This window comes from Bubalus bubalis, chromosome 17, assembly GCF_019923935.1.
Source record: "Bubalus bubalis isolate 160015118507 breed Murrah chromosome 17, NDDB_SH_1, whole genome shotgun sequence".
Taxonomy (NCBI): domain Eukaryota; kingdom Metazoa; phylum Chordata; class Mammalia; order Artiodactyla; family Bovidae; genus Bubalus; species Bubalus bubalis.
In genome coordinates, this window is record NC_059173.1 from 61,806,999 (window position 1) to 61,828,882 (window position 21,884).

The 21,884-nt window shown below is 40.2% G+C and overlaps 1 protein-coding gene across 1 annotated transcript in view; it reads left to right on the top strand.

Moving 5' to 3' along the window:
• Positions 1-4,186: 4,186 nt before the first annotated feature.
• The window catches only part of TMEM184C (transmembrane protein 184C), a 28,512-nt gene continuing 10,814 nt past the window's right edge, over positions 4,187-21,884 (top strand). The window contains exons 1-4 of the mRNA XM_006042852.4: positions 4,187-4,405; positions 12,070-12,200; positions 12,324-12,360; positions 13,048-13,253. Of these exons, the coding sequence (XP_006042914.1) occupies positions 4,187-4,405; positions 12,070-12,200; positions 12,324-12,360; positions 13,048-13,253 (593 nt within the window). The remainder of the gene's footprint in view (positions 4,406-12,069; positions 12,201-12,323; positions 12,361-13,047; positions 13,254-21,884) is intronic.

The following is a 21,884-nucleotide window of genomic DNA, read 5'->3' on the forward strand; positions in this document are numbered from 1 at the left end:
TGGTCCACAGGTTTAGCACCTCAGCTTGAAAGATGCAAAACGCTGATGGGTGACTCCAGTTCTGGGAGCCAGAATCAGCTTCTCCACTCGTGGGGCAGGCACCTGGGCTGGCTACCTGGAGGGCTGGGCTCAGCTGTGACTGTCACTCAGCATACTTTCAAGGGACCTTCTGATGTATATTTGGCTCTTCAGAGCACATCAGCCTCTGGCAGTCAGACTTCTACATGATGGCTGAGAGTTTGGAAAGCAAGTTGTTCCAACAGACAAGGTGGAGTGACCTAGCCTCTGAAGTCAAATGGTAACTATGATCACTTTTCACTATACTCTAGTGGTCCAATCAGCCATGCCCCACCTATATTTAAGGGATGGGATACAGAGTCTATACCTTTATGGGACAAGTAAAGAAATTGCAGCTACATTTTAAAACCATCACAGACATATTTACATAGAGAAATGGGAGGATACAGGCCAAGGGCTTAACAATGTGCACCTCTCAGAATTCCTCACAGTGAATTTTGTTAACCTATTATTTTAAGTCAGACTGATCCAAACATACCCTCCATGGATGGCAACATTTCACCTACTTATTCTCATATGACACAGTAACATATCAGCAGAAATTCATTTTCTCTATGTACACTGCATCAAGAATGACTAACAGCTTGCTTTTGACCCTAGAACCACCTGCTAGTCATAACCATTTACTATTCAAACACGATCAAGCTCAGATTCACCCTCAAACTTAGGCTAAATCATATCCAGAAAGAATACAGAGAATACCTATAGCATGTCAGGAGAAGAAACTGCCAGCCCACTCCAGTATTCTTGCCTGGAGAATCCCATGGACACAGGAGCCTGGCGGGCTACAGCGCATGGGGTTGCAAAGAGTCAGACACGACTGAGCAACTAAACATACCAAATAAAGCAAGGAGATGAGGATCAGGCCAACACTGTGGTTGCTGAAATCAGAGGCCATTCCCTGTCTCACTGATTTCATGGGCCAAGAATAATTTCAGAAGTAAACTAAATGGGAGCAAATTAAGTTACTAACTTCTTATTTTCCAAAGTAAAAATATTTAGAAAGCAACTATTCTATTACTATCCTCACATGAAAGAAAAATAGAATGAACAATTTCAAAATAAAGCATAATCTTTTAGAAAGAATAGATTAGACTAAATTAAAAACTACATAATTTTTTTTTTCCTCATTTCTCTGCTGAGCTGCAGAAACTTCACCGTGGATGAACCTCAGTTCACATACTGGGGTGGGAAACCACCTGTGTATCTGACATTCCCGTCCCTTCCCTCCCTTGCTTTATTCTATAGTTCTAGAACTTCAGCATGCTCCTAGAAATTCAATCTAAAAGGCAAATAAGGAAATGATTTATAACACACAACAAGTGCTATAAGCATATGGGGAGCAAGGGGGAATCAAGGAAAGTTCCACAAATTATGTGAAAAAGATTTGTCCAAGAGAAAGAATGGGGAAGATTAGTACGGATGCCAATGACTGTAGCTAAAAGGCACAGGGACAATCTATGTATCCAAGGCAACCATACTGTGTACCAAAAAAGTAAGTAGTGATTATATTTGGTTGTAGAATAAAGGTTACTTTTCTTTTATTTTTCTATTTTCCAAAATTTAAAAATGGAGCATGCATTAATTTGATGATCAGAAAATTTAAAAATAATGATTTCAATTTTATAGGTTAGCTTAGGAAGAACAAACAAAAGGCCACTTCCCCTTAAAAAAGCAGTCTGTATTTAAAAGAGGCCAGGTTGTAAAAAGGAGATGTTATCAAGCTGTAGGCTCTAGCTAGGACAGATGACAATAGGGAAGACGACATTCTGTCAGTGCCTCTGTCAGAATCCTACGCTGGGTATATTCAGTACCGTAGGCCTTCTTGTCCACGCTGCTGCTGCTGCTAAGTCGCTTCAGTCGTGTCCAACTCTGTGCGACCCAGTGGACGGCAGCCCACCAGGCTCCCCTGTCCCTGGGATTCTCCAGGCAAGAACACTGGAGTGGCTTGCCATTTCCTTCTCCAATGCATGAAAGTGGGAAGTGAAAATGAAGTCGCTCAGTCGTGTCCGACTCTTCGTGACCCCATGGACTGCAGCCTAGCAGGCTCCTCTGTCCGTGGGATTTTCCAGGCAAGAGTACTGGAGTGAGGTGCCATTAGCTTCTCCAAAACTCTCAGGTGGTAGGTATGGACAGATCCAATGCTTGAGTTAGATACCAAGGTTAGAATCCTGGCTCTACCAGTAACAAGTTCAATGAGTTCCTCAAACTTTATCCTTAAATACTTGAATCTGTTTTCTCGTCTGTGACATGGAAAACTGCCTACCTTTTAGGAATTTTGCACAGATCAACTGATATAATGTAAGAAAAGTGCTTAGTACAGTGCCTGACTCTCAGAAAATAACAGATACAATACATATTTGAGTATCAATTGAGAAGTAGATAATTTGTTTGCTCTATTGGTTTAAAAAGGCTTTAAGATACCACCATTGTTTGCCTCAAAAGCTTTGAGTACGTAAAACTTCTTTGTCAGTAGTAACGTAAACCTTTTGAAACTTAAATATATGCCAGTTTTTACCAAGTTCCAAATGCGGAAAACATATTCAGTACTGCTTCTAAAATTAAGCTATCCCTAGAATGTTCTTTCCGGAGAAGGCAAATGGCACCCCACTCCAGTACACTTGCCTGGAAAATCCCATGGACGGAGGAGCCTGGTGGGCTGCAGTCCATGGGGTCGCTAGGAGTCGGACACGACTGAGCGACTTCACTTTCACTTTTCACTTTCATGCATTGGAGAAGGAAATGGCAAGCCACTCCAGTGTTCTTGCCTGGAGAATCCCAGGGACGGGGGAGCCTGGGGTGCTGCCATCTCTGGGGTCACAGAGAGTCGGACACGACTGAAGTGACTTAGCATAGCAGAATGTTCTTTCGGAGCATCCCGAAATAACTAAGTGGCTCCACCCCTGCTGCTGCTAAGTCGCTTCAGTCGTGTCCGACTCTGTGCGACCCCATAGACGGCAGCCCGCCAGGCTCAGCCATCCCTGAGATTCTCCAGGCAAGAACACCGGAGTGGGTTGCCATTTCCTTCTCCAATGCACGAAAGTGAAAGGTGAAAGTGAAGTCGCTCAGTCGTGTCTGACTCTTAGCGACCCCATGGACTGCAGCCTACCAGGCTCCTCCGTCCATGGGATTTTCCAAGCAAGAGTACTGGAGTGGGGTGCCATTGCCTTCTCTGGGCTCCACCCCTAGATTTTAGCAATTGACACAAAACTAGGCGGACGTTTCCCATTTCCTCTTATTCCAGCGGACTCCCCTATCCACTTCCAGGCAGAATCGCAGATCTTTGGGTCAGAGAAAGGTTCCGCTCTAAGATAATGGCTTCTTACACAGCCTTTCTTAAAGCTGGAATACAGTCAGTATAACAGTGTAGTAGGAGTTCCTCAAATGTTTTCAAAAGACTTGTACAGCTTGCAGAATCTTCCTGGGCCACTGAGCCGCCGGGAGCAACTCCACAACTTCCGATCATTTCGAATTCCTCCACCCTGGTAGCTTGGAACGCACCTAGAAGCCCCGCCCCCGAAAAATGACCAATCACAGAGCGAGAAGTGAGCCGGATGGGGCGGGCCTATTTTGCTCAGTCCTCGAATCACCAACCTCAGACAGCGAGGGCGGAAACGGAAGCCCTGGTTGGGCCTTGGGTTCCGCCTTGGGGGACTGTCCCGAAAGAACAAGTGAAGAAATCCTGAGGCTGCTGGGTTGGCTTTCTCGTCTGTTATCTGTCCGCGGAATCGTCAGTGACGCCTGCAGCCGCCGCAGGAAAGGGACGCCACCACCCAAGAAAAGAGCGAGCAGGCCGGCAGCCGCGGGGCAGAAACGAACTGAGTGCAGGGTCTTTACAGGCTGGTCCCGTTCGGCGCCGCTCCCCTCGAGGCCATGGTGCCGGCAGAACTCTGGGCGATCCCCAGGTGAGGGCAGCGGCTCTGCCGGGGATTCCACCGCGGAAGAACTGGGTCGATGCTTTGTGGGGAAGAAAGAATGTTGCCCGCACTGCTCCCCGGTAGCCCCGTGAGCGGCCGCGTTTGTGGCAGCAGCAACAGTAAGCACAGCGTGGGCCGAGGAGGCGGTGCAAGCTGCTGGTAGAGTCGCTCGTCGGCTCTTTTACCGTAATATGCGAGACGAAAAAACAGCCCAAGAACAGGGCTCCGCGTTACCATCTACTTCGAGCTTCTTTTCCTTCCTACTCGGAGCTGATTTATGCGGAAACATGCCTTGCACTTGTACCTGGAGGAACTGGAGACAGTGGATTCGACCTTTGGCGGTGGTTCTCTACCTGTTGTCCATAGTGGTTGCGGTTCCCCTCTGCGTGTGGGAACTACAGAAACTGGAGGTAAGAGGGTCCCGCACCATCAGCCTCCTACCCTTTCTTCAACCTCCTGTCCTAAGGTAGCCTGTTTTTACCCGGATGCTCCAGGCTTGATATCCTGAAAAACAAGTCATGTAATGAACCCATAGCAGAACCGACGTGTGGCTTCTGGTTGTTCACGGTTTTTCAGAGCATGCTACTGGTGGAGTTAGGACTGAGAAAATAAAATATATTACTATAGCAGCTTCGGAGAGCACTGTTTTGCAGGCAGTCATCCATTTCCGGAAAGTAAGATAACTTTATTCCTGAAATCTGATCTGTTCAAATACTGAACTTAGTTAGGTCTACCTTAAGGACCAGGTGTAGAATTTTATTAGCATTTAACTAGCTTCCTGAATTAAAGGATTGAGTTGGTTCGACATTGTTCTACTTTAAAATTGAACTCTTAGCCCACAAAGTTTTCAGGGAAAATGCCTTGTATGTTTTTTGATGTCATATTCTTATTATGACATCAGGAAAGTACTATAAGCTGAAAGACCCCAAAGTAAATACTTAACCAAGCACTTTGTAAAAAAGTTGAACTTTCAAGTTTGACGTTAATAAAACCCAAGGGACTATTTTTACTTAGAAACAACTGTTTCACAAGAGTTATGGCAAGACCATAGCAATTTGGGGCCTTTTGTGTGAAAATATTTTTATATAATTAAACAAATTGTATTCAGTATGTGTTTGTTTACTGTATGTTCACTCAATTTTTTTGTTCACTTTCCCATACTAGCATAGTCCATATAGTTATATTTAATGTTACTAGACTATTACACTACATTAAGTATTTCTCATCCGTTAGAAATATAGGTTATTTCCATAATTTGTCTATCAAACCACGTATAGACATCTTAATACTAATAGAGATTCCTTACTATTAAGTATTTCTCTAGAGTATTTCTTACTCTGAAATAAAGGAACTATTTTAAAGATTAATTCTGTGTATCATAACCTAATTTAAGACTTCTCTTAGTTGGTGTCAGTGACAAATAGTAGTCAATCTAAGAAAGAGATGGAAAATTTTATTCAAGACAAACTGAGAATTATAGCCTGGTAGACAGCCTCTCAAAGAGCTCTGAGCACTGTCCTGAAGAGATATGGGGGAAGCCGGTGTATATGTGATTCTGGCTAAGGAGGCACATGCAGTCAAGTACTTGGTAGAAGATCGCTAGTCACAAGGAACAGGTGTGAATTTAGTGAGTTTCTAAGTATGGAAAGATGCAAGAATCCAGGTTCATAAAAAATTCCTCCTGAAAACAGCCGACTGTCTGAAGGCCAGTTTTGCCAGTTTTCGCAGAGTCTGCCCTGCCCCTCACCCCCCACCCTGAATTCCTTCCAGGGTGTATTGTATTGTAGGTCAGCACCCACAGTGGCTAGTGACTTAATTCTCAAAGAACTGAATGGGTAGTATTTGTTATTTTACAATCCTTTCCCTTTCGCTCTTAATTTAGACCAAAGTTTGGGAAGCATTTTGCTACCAATTTATCCCACGGGACTAGGAATGCTTGTTCTCAGGTCAAATGAGGATTTTCAAGTTTAGCCATTCAATGTACTGTTACTGAACTAAGCCCTGTCAACAGTAACCGAAAGCCTCTGGACCTCTGTCTTATGTCCAGGAAATGGTTCCCTCTTGTTACTTCTTCCCAGGAAGAAAAAGCTACACTGTTACAGTCTTGGATCTTATATAACTATATATTGGGTCAATCATTTCAAGTGGCCTAATCATTCGGACACATTTGGTAGTGCCAGAACCGATAACCATAAACAGGCATGAATGCAAGTAATATAGTTAGTAACATTACTAAGGTTATAAGTAAGTATTTAAGTTTGAACTTCGTTACAGCCCAGCATCTCCCCAGGTCTGACCACTCTTCAGCTCCAGTCATCATCTTTAAGGGGAGTGATAACGTTGGCATTGTACATAAAGCTCAGCAATGGACATGAACTTGGGCAAACTTCAGAAGATGGTGAGAGACAGGGAGGCCTGGTGTGCTGCAGTCCATGGGGTCGCGAAGAGTCAGACACGACTTGGCGACTGAACAACTACAGTAGAGCTCACCAGAGATGTCTGCGCTTACAAGTCAAGTGGTGGGTCGTCGTGACCCCTTTCAGAATCGAGAAAGGAATGCTGTCTTCTAAGTAGAGGCCAGAGGAGAGAAAGTGATCTTTATGTTTGAGCAAGTACTGCTGCCGCTGGAGAGGTCTGGCGAACACAGTGCAGACGCACAGTGCACCCCAGAGGGGCGGGGGGACGCCAGAAGGCAGAGAAGTTCTGTGTGAAAGTGTTTCTTGTTTTGCTTTAAAATGTAAATTTTTATTTCATCATTGATGTCAACTCAAACTGTACCAGCTTTTAAGGAATATTTTAATCTACAATCTCCACTGCTAACACCCTGAGCCAGATTCTCATCATGTATTGGCTGGACTATCCTGAGCACACCAGCCAAACAGCTAGTGAAGACATAAGTCACGTTATGGGTATCCTCGTAAAGTTTTCCAGTCACTGCTAGTCCCGGATTAAAAGCCAACATGTCCCTGACTGTGGTGCCAAGCCCCAGCATGATCTGAACCCACCCCCACCCCATCTCACTCTGACTTTCTCTCCTTAGTTCCTGAGCCGCCTCCACACTTGCTTTGCTCAAACGTGTAGGGCATGCTCCCTCCTTAGGGCCTTGGCATGTCATAATATGCCTTTCCCTAGATGGTATTTCCATTCCTTTGTGTCCTTCGGGTTTTTATTTCAGTGTCACCCAGGTTCTTTTCCTCAACTCTTCATATCCTCTTCCCTTCTTTACATTTCTTAGGACTCACCAGCATCTAACACGATTTATATTTTACTTGTTTTCTCCTTTTGCCCAAATGTCTGATACTTAGTAAATGATCGTTTGAGTCCCAGTGCTGCTGTATTCTGTATGGTTAGAGAGAAACATGGCCCCTGCCTTCATGGAACTTAGTGATAGAGGCAAACACAACCAGCACAAACAGATCAATAAATGATGTGAAATGCTATGAGGAAATTAAAAAAAGATCTAAAAAGTGAACAAGCAGGGCAGCATTGTTCACATCTTCCAAAAACAACTCTACCAGCCTGTGGAAAATTAAGTGGAAGTAGAAAGAAGTTAGAAAGCTCTTCAAGGTGGTTCAGAAGTAGTGGGTACCCAGGCTATGATGACTTATGACCCAAGTCAGGATAGCAGAAATAGAGATGGAAAAGTGAATTTTAAGCAGCATGGAAATTGAAGAAACAGAGCTTGACGGGGGATATGATCGGGGAAGAGAGGCAGTGAGAGAAAGGGGGACGTCAAGAACCACTCTGAGGTTTCAGTCTTGAACAATGGTGATGCCAGTTCTCAAGATGGAAACTCGATGGAAACTCAGATTTGAAAGCACTTGAGTTCTGCCTGGGACACATAGTTAAGGTGTGTGAGAGACATTCACATGGGCTCGTCAGAGATGCATGTGCTAAGTTGTTTCAGTCGTGTCTGACTCTCTGCGACCCCCTGGGCTGCAGCCTGCCAGTCTCCTCTGTCCATGGAGGTTCTCCAGGCAAGAGTACTGGAGTGGGTTGCCGTGCCCTCTTCCAGAAGGACAAAACAGTGAGAAGTCTGGTGCTGCTGCACTGTCCATTGGTCTTCACAAGTAAGAGGGTCCTTTGTGAGCCTCGTCATGGTTTCGATGGAAGCATCGGTGGTGGTGGTGGTTTAACTGCTAAGTCGTGTCCAACTCTTGCGATCCCCATGGACTGTAGCTCGCCAGGCTCCTCTGTCCGTGGGATTCTCCAGGCAAGAATACTGGAGTGGGTTGCCACCTCCTTCTCAGGGGATTTTCCCGACACACAGATTGAACCCGGGTCTCTTGCATTGCCAGTAGATTACCGACTGAGCTATGAGGGAAACCCTGGAGGCATCCGGGCAAAAGCTAAAAATAAATGTAGAGTGAAGAAGTGGTATCAGTATATGAAAACAGGTTTTTGTTCATTTTGTTTGTTTTGAGTATTTTTTTCACTCGGGAATGCATGGCACAGCAGATAGAAAGGAGTGTGGATTAAGGGAGGGTGTTTTGTTGTTAAGATGTTAGAGACACTAACTACAGCATGTCCCTAAGATAAGGTGTAATTTTCTTTAATCTTCTTTAAAGCCCTGAAACAGGAATTATCCCCACTTTACAGATGTGAACACTGAGACTAATAAGTGGCTAAAGTGACACTGTGCTAAGTACTTAGTCATTCTCATTATTTACTGGATGAGTTTATGTCTTTAAAATGCTTAGCACTGTCCCCAGCACATAGTAGGTACTCAGTAAGCCTCTAATTACCACTGTTGCTTTTAAAATAGCACTGTTGTTATTGCTGTTTATTTGCTATTTATTTGCTGTTGTTATTGTTATAGTGGGGTAGCAATGTGATAGCATTTTTGGATAGCATTTTCATTGGGATTAGGTTCACAACTGAGCACGTAAAGCACAGTTATTGCATCTGATTAAGCACTGGAACGGAGAAGGCGATGGCACACCCACTCCAGTACTCTTGCCTGGAAAACCCCATGGGCGGAGGAGCCTGGTGGGCTACAGTCCATGGGGTCGAGAAGAGTCGGACACGACTGAGCGACTTCACTTTCACTTTTCACTTTCATGCATTGGAGAAGGAAATGGCAACCCACTCCAGTGTTCTTGCCTGGAGAATCCCAGGGACGGGGGAGCCTGGTGGGCTGCCGTCTATGGGGTCGCACAGAGTTGGACACGACTGAAGTGACTTAGCAGCAGCAGCAAGCACTGGAAAAAGTAGTTGACATGTTTAGAGCCAGTATTGTATGAAAAAAAAAATACTTCTCTTTTAAACACTACGGTCACAGTGCTCATGCTGTGAGAAGTCAGTGGGAACTGAAGTTGTAGAAAACTGGAGGTCTGGCTAACCCGTCCCATGCACACGAGGAATACGCTCAGGCCTGGAGCGGCCAGGCGACCATCTGTGCCGCCATCTGTCACACTCTTACTGGGCTGAGCGTGTGTTTACATACATAGAGGTCAGTAAGGGACACGCCCCCGGGATGCCGCAGTGCCCTGCTAGCCCTGAGTCCCGAGTAGCCACTCTCCCTGAGAAGTGAGCCCAGAAGGCACTCTCCTATGTCCCTCTACTCTGCTCCGAAAGCCGCTGGCTGAGGGACAGCTGACTCACTTCTGGATGCTGGTCTTTATTGGTTTTTTCTTTCCTGTCTGCGTTCTTCAGATTACCTTAGGGAAAAAATCTACACTACTTGTCTCCTTTTTTCTAAGCCCAAAAGTGGCTGATAAGTTTAATATTAATCGCATCCTTCTATCAGTGTGTCTCAAGTGTGAATAATTTACAGAGAAATAGAAATTAAAATGTAAAAAAATAAAGTAAATGTAATAATCATATTAACAATTTGTGCAGATACCTAGATTAAGATCTTATTTTATAATACTACTTTAGTAGAACATATATAATTTTATTATATTTTATTATAACATTACATAAACATGTACACACATACGATAGGTTCAATTTCTTAGGCATACAGCTTTTTAAATAGCTCAAAAACCAAAACAGTTATAAGACCAGTGATACAAATTAGTAGCATTAATGTGGCTGGATGATGCTTTTCTAAACCGAAATTACCACTTGCAATGTAAAACTAGTACTAACTCTCCTATGCAGGATTTCTAAAATTTGGAATCACCATACTGAAATGAGTCAATTCTCCAGTCACTTGTTTTATGATCATTTGAAAAAGAACTTTCTTCTTTACAGCATACTGAGGATGCTTGGCTTTCTTTAGTCGTGAGCACATCAGTTTTCTCTCAAGTCTGCCACCAAGTTCTACCTTTTAGCACTAAAGCAGTCATAAAAACAAATGTAGGCATTAAAAGTACTTGGCAATACTGTTCTTAATGATCACCTTATAATAAAGAAAATCGAGGGTATGTTACTATTATTGCCGTCATTAAAATGAGTTGTTGTTTAATTGCTAAGTCATATCCAACTCTTTTGTGACCCCATGGACTGTAGCTCTCCAGTCTCCTCTGTCCATGGGATTTCCCAGGCAAGAATACTGGAGTGAGTTGCCATTTCCTTCTCAAGGGTGTCTCCTTGACTCAGGGATCGAACAGGAGTCTCCTGCATTGGGAGGCAGATTCTTTACCACTGAGCCACCAGGGAAGCTCAGTATTGAATTTTAAATGCAATTGAGCCAAGCAAAAATCTCTGGAAAATTATTGCTTAGACATTCTTTTTAGAATATTCACCTCTGCATATTCACTTTTGACTTACTGCTTTATTAATTTCCAGCATTCAGCAAGACTTTTTAGTCTGCTTTTCAAGTTTTCCATACAGTTGAATGTAGAAATTCATTGTTATAAAAATACATTTGTTCTCTATACTTTTGTTTTCTACTTCTGTAATCTTTGACTCTTGATGAAAAAAAAATCTTGTTCAAAACAGCAAAAGATAGAAGTTGTGGACTTCAGTTCTATTTCCATTAACTGCTCAAGCTCCTCAAATACTAAAAATAAATTCCCAGCTTTTTCACTTTAAAAAGCTAACATTTGCTTTTTTTTTTTAATTAGAAGGATTCACATTCAGGAGTACAAGGAATAAAATTTAATCTGGAGGGCTCCTCAGATAGAACAGAGGTTCAAATAAATTTTTTTTTTACCAGAAAATGAGTGGATTACTTTAGCTCTGCCTTAGGATGAAGCAGTTCAAATTATATTTTTAGAAATTGAGCTTTTAAAGGAAAAAAATATTGATCAGATATTGACCTTAAAAAGAAATTAGATCTTTTGAAAATGTCTTGTCCTGAGTTGATAATATTGTGTATAAGAGACACGCATGTGTGCTTGGTCGTGTCCAACTCTGTGACCCCATGTGGACTGTAGCCTGCCAGGCTCCTCTGTCCATGGAATTTTCCAAGCAAGAATACTGGAGTGGGTTGCCATTTCCTCCTCCAGGGGATTCTCCCAATTCAGGCATCAAACCTGCGTATCATGCATCTCCTGTATTGGCAGGCAGATTCTTTACCACCGAGCCACCTGGGAAGCCCGGTGTGCTCTTACAGGGGCAATCTGTACTAGCATGGGTCCTCTGGACAGGTCCCTTGGACACTGGCAGTGCTCATTAGCCAATGGGAGGATTAAAAGAACATGATGCATGTAAAGAACTTAGCAAAGTTATCAGGCAAACAGCACTCAGTAAGTCTTCTGTTCATATTTTGAGTAACAGTACAATTTGCAGAAAACTTTGGTAAATTTTATCCCAACGTAGAAGCAGAGGAATAAAACAGAAGATTTTTAGATTTGACTTATAGAAAATTCTAAAATTTCTATACATCCTTAATCAGAAAAATCAAATATAAAAGGCCAATAACAATCTGAGGGAAATGACATGGGATTAATATGCTTAATGTATGCAGTGCTATAACTAAAGACCATATGAGGGAAAATCCACCCCCTCCTTCTATAAAAGCACAAATAGGCTGTTATTGAAGAAGAAATAAACATAGTCACTAGTTATTTGGAAAATACTGAGCCTCGGTAATAAATAAATTAAAATTTAAAAAAATACAAAAAGCATATTTACCTGTTCTAATATCAGAGAATTATACTAATATGTTCTTTGCTTCTTAAAGGTTGGAATACACACCAAGGCTTGGTTTATTGCAGGAATCTTTTTGCTGTTGACTATACCGATCTCGCTTTGGGTGATACTGCAACATTTAGTGCATTATACACAACCTGAACTACAGAAACCCATAATAAGGTAACATGTTGATTCTACTAGTGTTGTGTTGGCTTATCTCATAAAATGTAAATGTTATGTAAAATGTAAAATTTTTTTAATCATGTAAAATGTTTTAAATGTATGTTTTTGCTTTCTAAATAGGATTCTTTGGATGGTACCCATATACAGTTTGGATAGTGTAAGTATGCTTCATTTTAACTCATTAACTAAAAGCTTGTTTTATAATACTAACTATAATTAAGGTAATAAAAGTAATGTTATTTGGCAATAAGGAGTTAGGTTTATAAGTGTTTTTAATGTTAATAAAGAAGATAAAGTATAACCATAGAAAAGGCAGATGTTTTAAAATTTCAAATGAGTTGTTCTTATTCCTCTATAGATTGTAATACTTAAAATTACCTTATCATCCTTTTTATTTATTACAATATTTATTTGGATCAAAGCAGAAATCTTCCCCAGTGGATCCTAGTATATGTAATTGTTACAAATAACTGCTTTAATTTGATTAAATATAAAGAAAATGTCTTTAACATCATTTTCTATATGGTCATGTCAAGAAGTTTTGGATTATATTAATATTGAAGAACTCAAGTACATAATATAACTTTTCTCTTCATATTCATTGTTTACCCCCAACAGAAATGTTTTTGTTTACCAATATGCAAGATCTTTATTGCTTTTAAAAATTAATTTCACAGATTACCTGGTAGCCCTCATACTGATAAAATTTAGCAAGTTTGATGTAAGTATGTGACAAGACAACTCAAGTTTTAAAATAGGCCTATTGCGAGTGCCATGAATTGCAGTGGTAATTCCTTTTATTGTTTCTAACATCTGTTAAAACAATATCTATGCTTCTTCATAGTGGATAGCTTTGAAGTATCCCAGCATTGCAATATATGTGGATACCTGCAGAGAATGTTATGAAGCTTATGTCATTTACAACTTTATGGGATTCCTTACCAATTATCTAACTAACCGCTATCCAAATCTGGTATTAATCATTGAAGCCAAAGATCAGCAGAAACATTTCCCTCCTTTGTGTTGCTGTCCACCGTGGACTATGGGAGAGTAAGTATGTTCGGTTTTAATTCTTTAAGTTTGGTTTACTTACACAGATGTAAGTGTCATTTCTCTGCAGTGTGTTAAGTGCTCTGTGCAGGACAAAAAGTGTAAGACAGAGTCCCTCCCCTCATGTAGTTCACAGTCAAGTCTGAATACTTAAAAACACATTTTTGTAATCCAAACATGAGTTAGTTTCTTTTACGTTATTTACCCTAAATAGAAAACTGACAAAGTTGGGGGGGGGGGGTGGGCGGGAAACTTAGACATCATTTAACCAACATTCTTTAAAGATTGGAAACCAGAGTCTGCACAGATTAACTTCCTCAAATCACATAGCAAGTTAATGGCAAAATCAGGTTTAAGACTCAAGGAGAAGATAGTCTAGGTGGGAAAACGGCATTGGACATGAGATAAGAGCAACAAATGGTGATTTTATTCTAGTTATATGTAAGTTAGTTGGCCTTGTTATTCATTCATGTAGGACAGAAAGGAAATAAAGCCTGCAAAGTTAAGTTGAACCTAAGATTTCATTTATTCTATGAATGAACCACTGGATGTTTTTCAGCAGGAAACATTTGAAGACTGGCATTTTAGAAAGATTAATTTTAAAATACAATGCAAGATTCATTAGGAGGAGAAGAGTCCAGAAAGGGAAATAAATTATGTTATTAGAATAGTTCGTTTGTGAGAGAAGCTGAAAAAGAGGGGCGTGGAATTGAAATAGAAAGGAAAGATAATAAGAGAATCCAACAGAGAATCAACAAGACTTGATTACTGATAGATGGAGATGTAGGTGAAATTTTCAAGCCAAGGTGGGTGGAATGACTTGGAGGAATCAGTGTAGATATACGCCCTAATAGCTACATTGCCTTCCATGCAATACAGAACCACTTCGACGACATCAGCACCAAACGTAAGTGTCTCTCCTTAACACCCTTGCAATGACAGGGAGCTGCCTGGCTATTTGAAATAATAAACTCCTAAGGTGTTTATTTGACAAATATGTATTGAACACCTGGTATGTGCTAGTATATAGGTATATCATAATACATATAACAGATGTAGAACTCATGGAACTTACAGCTTGGTTAGCAATTAAATGAAGACACAAATATATAGTTAGTTACTTCAGGAAACACTATGAAGGAAAAACAACAGGAGCCTATGAAGAGGATAGTGAGAATAACAGTTGGGGGTGGAAGGATATTGTACTCAACTCCAAATACAATAAGAACAAACAGGGATTTATAACCAAAGAGATTGGGGTGGTCACTGGGTGGAAAATTACTAAGAGGAGACATTAGGGTAGGAGAATTCTCTCAAAATTGCCCTAAAAAGAATGTTACTTAAGGCGGACCAAGAAGACATCAAGAGTGACGGATGAGGAGCTGGATTCGATATCAAGGGTAATCAGATATTGGGGGGTAGTGTGAGATGATGGAGCGGCAGTGGTAATAGGTGTCTTAGCAGGATTTTTTGCTCAGACTGGTTTCCCAGGCCAAGGACAGGGCCTAGCTGATGCCTAGTTGACAAGAAGGCTAAGAGGAACCCTGTCTAAAGTTTGGTCTAGGAGAGAGATTGTCAAGTGAGAAGCCATTATAGGATGTTAAGCAAAGGGCTGATATCCAGGTTTCATTTTCAGAGATTACTGTACTCTGTGTACTGAACTGGAAGTGGGCATAGATGCAAGAGATTGCAGTGGTCTAGTAAATATGATGACGATAGTGGAGGTGGCAATGGCAGCTTGGCTTTGATCAGGACTCCTCTGTTAATACAGAACCTGAGATGCGGTTCTGGCTGCCTCTTCAGGCTGGCTCATCCCAGTTAGTAGGTGGTCAGCTAAAACCCAGAACCTTTTTCAAGGTTTCAAGGCTGTAGACCAAAATTTCCCTTTTCTGTGCTTGTGCAATTTATTTGTTCCTAACTACACAAGCAATTACATTCATGCTTGTTTACATTTTTCTAAGCATCACTTTTATTCAGGGATAATTTTACATCAAAACTTCAATTTTTTTTAATCACATTTTCTCTTTTTAAAAAACTATATTAAAAGTTCCTGAGACTCTTGAGTTCTGACAGCTACTACCTGAATGTTATCAGCAGTGCGTCCATGACTATAAACCAGGTTTTCTTTCCTTTGAAGACTTTAAACATTACCAAAGCCATGCAGTTTGGGGATATGGTTTTAGTAATACAAAACTTCTCATTCTCTTGTATATAAATACAGTTTAGGTTACCAGTCTCCTTCTATTGGATAACTGGTGATATATGTCTGATCATTAATCAGCCTGTTGCTGTTGAGGATAAATCAATATGATGCTTTGGTTTTAAGCATTATACTGAATTTAAGATGCAAGTTTGCAGTCTTTAGATGTAAAACTGCATCTCCTTTTTAGACTGTGATTTCTGTGACATGCAGTGAGCACAGTGAGTTTCCTTGTAATGAATGTTAGATTTTATGCATGTGAGTTTATGAGAGGAGGGGAACATTTTACCTAGTCATTTAATACTGTTAGGAAACAAATGTTTTCATGAAACGGTACTCACTCTTACTGTGTATTCCCTTCCACCCTCTTGTTTTTAAAATTGGATCATAGCCCACCATGTTGAATTTGCCACACTTTGAAAAAATTTGCTCTAGGGTGTATACCTTGGAGTGGATATGCTACATCTTTGGCTTTTGTGTGATTTTGTGATAAATTATTTGCTGAAGTGACAGTATCAAGTTACTCTCCCATTACCAGTAGAAAAGATTTTAGAATTACCCATACTTCTTAATGTTTGCCTCTCAAGAGGTCATAAAGGTTTTACTGATTAGTAGTGAGGTTAAGCAAGTTTTCATATGTTTATCAGCCATTTGTGTTTTCCTTCTGAGAAGTGATTGTTTCTGTTCCTCATTTTTTAATGGGTTGTCTTATCCGTAGGGGATCTTTATAGATTAAGATACTAATTATTTAATGCATGTTAAAAATACCTTCTTCTAGTTTTTGGCATGTTTTGGCACTTTATTGAGGATGTTTATATTGTTGAATTTATCAGTCTTATTTCAAGTACTTTTTGTCTGGTTAAAAAAATTCTTCCTGACCCCAGCATTATAAAAACAACTCTCCTGTGCTTTCTTCCTAAACATTTTACTTTTCCATTAAGACTTATAAACATATATTGATTTCTTTCTCATATGTTATATGAAGTAGGAATGCACTTTCACTTAATTTGATTGACTGGCTGTGCTAGCACCATTCTCTCTCCTGCCTCACTGGTTATGTTGCCATCTCTGTCATATAAAGGTTCCATATATGTGGGTCTATTTGTGATCTTCCCTTTTTTTGTTTTATTGATTAACTTTTCAATCCCTGGACCATTTCCATTCATTGACTACTATATTTTATTAATAAGTCTTAAATGGGCTATTCTTAATTTGGTGCTCTTATGTATAAATTTCTGATTCAGCTTGTTAGGTTACTTGAAAAATCCTATTGGGACTTTTTGATTGGAATTGAATTCAGTCTTCAATTTACTGAATTCAGTCTTCAATTTATTGAAATCTTTATGGTTATTTGAATCTTCTTATCTATGAATATGGTCTACTTTCTGCTTATCTAGCTCTTCATTTATCTTTCAGTATAGTTTTCTCATAAAAGTCTTGTACATCTTTTATGACTTTTTAAATGTCTTATATTATATTTCTATTGTAAATAACATCTTTTTTAAAAATTAGTTTAATAACTACCAGTGTATAGAAAGGCAATTGGTTTTTGCATATGGAGCCTATATCCAAAAATCTTGTTAATTTTTCTTATTCTGTAGATCTTAAATTCTCTGTGTAACCAGTCACCTTCAAAAGAATTTGTTTCTAGTTTTTATACATGTTTCTCTTCTCACTGTGCTCAGTACCTTTAGACTTTATTGTATCATTCCTGGTTTTAATGGGAATTCTTATAAAATCTCACATTTGAATATAATGTTTCTAAAGAAGTTTTGTAGGCATCCTTTATTAGCTTAAATAAACTCTTTTTTATCCCTAGTTAAGAGTTTTTAATCATACCTAAGTATTGAATATCATCAAATGCTTTTTCTATCCCTGTTGAGATGGTCATAATTTTTTGCTTTTGACCTGTTAATATAGTGAATTAGATTAATGACTTTTCTAACGTTATAATCCACTTGGCATTTGAAAGACAAATTTTAAGTGGTTATGGTGTATCATCAACTTTTCTACATTATAAGTGTTGGATCGCTAATATTTTAGAATATTTAGATCTTTGTTCATGAACAAAATGAAGTTATGATTTCCCTTTCTTATACTGTCACTGTCTTCATGTCCAAGTTTTACTGCCTACGTAAGAGTTACTGCCTTTACTTACATATTACAGAAAGAGATGGGGTACTATATACCTTGAAAGATATGCCCTGGACTTTTCTTTCTGGGAGGACAAGTATAGAACTATTTTGGCTTCCTGTTGTTTCTAGAACAAAAATTTTCTTAATTACACCATTTAGGAATTAGGCAGACTAAATGAAGTTTTTAAATGTATGGACATATGTTTGAACATAGACTTTATTTTAAAGCAAATGAACATGATCTTGGTTCATGTCCAAGGCATGCCATTCAACATAATAGTAGTTCAAGTCTGTGCCCCTACCACCAATTCTGAAGAAGCTGATCAGTTCTATGAAGACCTAGAAGAACTCCTAGAACTCACACCAAAAATAGATGTTCTACTCATCATTGGGGATTGGAATGCAAAAGTAGGAAGTCAAGAGGTACCTGGAGTAACAGGCAAGTTGGGCCTTGGAGGACAAAATGAAGCAGGGAAAAGGCTAACTTAATTCTGCCAAGAAAATGTACTGGTCATAGCAAACACTCTTTTTCAACAACACAAGAGACGATTTACACAAAGATATCACCAGATGGTCAATACCGCAATCAAATTGATTACATTCCTTGTAGCCGAAGATGGAGAAGCTGTATACAGTCAGCAAAAACAAGACCTGGAGCTGACTATAGTTCAGATCATCACCTTGTCATAGCAAAATTCAGGCTTAAACTAAAAGTGGGGAAAACCACTAGGCCAACCAGGTACGACTTAAATCCCCTATGAATATTAGTAGAGGTTATAAAGAGATTCAAGAGATTAGATCTAGTAAAGAGTGTGCCTGAAGAACTATGGTCGGAGGTCTGTAATACTCTACAAGAGGCAGCGAACAAAACCATCCCAAAGAAAAAGAAAAGCAAGAAGGCAAAGTGCTTATCTGAGGAGCCCTTACAAATAGCTAAAGAAAAAAGCGAAAGCAAGCGAGAAAGGGAAAGGTACATCCCACTAAATACAGAGTGTCAAAGAACAGCATAGAGAGACAAGAAGGCCTTCTTCAATGAACAGTGCATAAAACTGGAAGAAAACAACAGAAGGGAAAGACTAGAGATCTCTTAAGGAAAATTGGAAAATCAAGGGAATATTCTGTCCAAAGATGAGCACAATAAAGGACAAAAATGGTAGAGACCTAGTAGATGCTGAAGAGATCAAGAAGAACTGGAAGGAATACACTTAAGAACTTGTACAAAAAAATCTTAATATACTGGATTAATAGGATGGTGTGATCAGTCACCCAGAGCCAGATATTCTGGAGAGTGAAATCAAGTGTGCAAAAGGAAGCACTGCTTTATTTTATTTTAATATAAATTTATTTATTTTAATTGGAGGCTAATTACTTTACAATATTGTATTGGTTTTGCCATACATTGACATGAATCCAACCACGGGTGTACATGTGTTCCCCATCCTGAACCCCCCTCCCACCCCATACCATCCCTCTGGGTCATCCCAGTACACCAACCCCAAGCATCCTGTATCATGCATTGAACCTGGACTGGTGATTTGTTTCATATATTATACGTTTCAATGTCATTCTCCCAGATCATCCCACCCTCACCCTCTCCCACAGAGTCCAAAAGACTGTTGTATACATCTATGTCTCTTTTGCTGTCTCGCATACAGGGTTATCATTACCATCTTTCTAAATTCCATATATATGTGTTAGCATACTGTATTGGTGTTTTTCTTTCTGGGTTACTTCACTCTGTATAATAGGCTCCAGTTTCATCCACCTCATTAGAACTGATTCAAATGTATTGTTTTTATTGGCCGAGTAATACTCCATTGTGTATATGTACCACAGCTTTCTTATCCATTCATCTGCTGATGGACATCTAGGTTGCTTCCATGTCCTGACTATTATAAACAGTGCTGTGATGAACATTGGGGTACACATGTCTCTTTCAATTCTGGTTTCCTCAGTGTGTATGCCTAGCAGTGGGATTGCTGGGTCGTATGGCAGTTCTGCTTATTTAACTTACATGCAGAGTACATCATGAGAGATGCTGGGCTGGAAGAAGCACAAGCTGGAATCAAGATTGCAGGGAGAAATATCAATAACCTCAGATATGCAGATGACACCACCCTTACGGCAGAAAGTGAAGAGGAACTAAAGAGCCTCTTGATGAAAGTGAAAGAAGAGAGTGAAAAAGTTGGCTTAAAGCTCAACATTCAGAAAATGAAGATCATGGCATCTGGTCCCATCTCTTCATGGCAAATAGATGGGGAAACAGTGTCAGACTTTATTTTTTGGGGCTCCAAAATCACTGCAGCCATGAAATTAAAAGACACTTACTCCTTGGAAGAAAAGTTATGACCAACCTAGATAGCATATTGAAAAGCAGAGACATTACTTTGCCAACAAAGGTCCATCTAGTCAAGGTTATGGTTTTTCCAGTAGTCATGTATGGATGTGAGAGTTGGACTGTGAAGAAAGCTGAGTGCCAAAGAATTGATGCTTTTGAACTGTGGTGTTGGAGAAGACTCTTGAGAGTCCCTTGGACTGCAAGGAGATCCAGCCAGTCCATTCTGAAGGAGATCAGCCCTGGGATTTCTTTGGAAGGACTGATGCTAAAGCTGAAACTCCAGTACTTTGGCCACCTCATGTGAAGAGTTGACTCATTGGTAAAGACTCTGATGCTGGGAGGGATTGGGAGCAGGAGGAGAAGGGGATGACAGAGGATGAGATGGCTGGATGGCATCACCGACTCGAAGGACTTGAGTCTGAGTGAACTCCGGGAGTTGGTGATGGACAGGGAGGCCTGGTGTGCTGCGATTCATGGGGCTGCAAAAAGTCAGACACGACTGAGCGGCTGAACTGAACTGAACTGATAGCAGTTCTATTTCCAGTTTTTTAAGGAATCTCCACACTGTTCTCCATAGTGGCTGTATTAGTTTGCATTCCTACCAGTGGTGTAAGAGGGTTCCCTTTTCTCCACACCCTCTCCAGCATTTATTGCTTGTAGACTTTTGGATAGCAGCCATTCTGACTGGCGTGAAATGGTACCTCATTGTGGTTTTGATTTGCATTTCTCTGATAATGAGTGACGTTGAGCATCTTTTCGTGTGTTTTTTAGCCATCTGTATGTCGTCTTTGGAGAAATGTCTGTTTAGTTCTTTGGCCCATTTTTTGATTGGGTCATTTATTCTGGAATTGAGCTGCAGGGGTTGCTTGTATATTTTTGAGATTAATTCTTTGTCAGTTGCTTCATTTGCTATTATTTTCTTCCATTCTGAAGGCTGTCTTTTCACCTTACTTAAAGTTTCCTTTGTTGTGCAGAAGCTTTTAAGTTTAATTAGGTCCCATTTGTTTATTTTTGCTTTTATTCCCAGGATCCTGGGAGGTGGGTCATAGAGGATCCTGCTGTGATTTATGTCAGAGAGTGTTCTGCCTATGTTCTCCTCTAGAAGTCTTATAGTTTCTGGTCTTACGTTTAGATCTTTAATCCATTTTGAGTTTGTTTTTGTGAATGGTGTTAGAAAGTGTTCTAGTTTCATTCTTTTACAGGTGGTTGACCAGTTTTCCCAGCACTACTTGTTAAAGAGATTGTCTTTTCTTCATTGTATATTCTTGCCTCCTTTGTCAAAGATAAGGTGTCTATAGGTACGTGGATTTATCTCTAAGCTTTCCATTTTGTTCCATTGATCTATATTTCTGTCTTTGTGCCAGTACCATACTGTCTTGATGACTGTAGCTTTGTAGTAGAGCCTGAAGTCAGGCAGGTTGATTCCCCCAGTTCCATTCTTCTTTCTCAAGATTGCTTTGGCTATTTGAGGTTTTTTGTATTTCCATACAAATTGTGAAATTATTTGTTCTAGCTGTGTGAAAAATACCGTTGGTAGCCTGATAGGGATTGCATTGAATCTATAGATTGCTTTGGGTAGCATACTCATTTTCACTATATTGATTCTTCCGATCCATGGATCGGAAGTACTGCTTTTAATAAAGCAAAGGGATGCTGTGGAATTTTGATAGAACTATTCAAACCCCTAAAGGATGATGCCATCTAGGTGTTGTATTCAATATGTCAGCAAATCTGGACTACCCAGCAGTGGTCACAGGACTAGAAAAGGTCAGTCCTCATCCCAACTCCTAGGAAGGGTAGTACTAAAGAATGTTGTAAACATCAGACAGTTTCACTCATTTCCTATGCTAGTCAGGGTTTCCCTGGTGGCTCAGCAGTAATGAATCTGTCTCCAGTGCAGGAGACCTGGGTTTGATCCCTGAGTAGGAAGGATCCCCTGGAGGAGGGCATGGCAACCC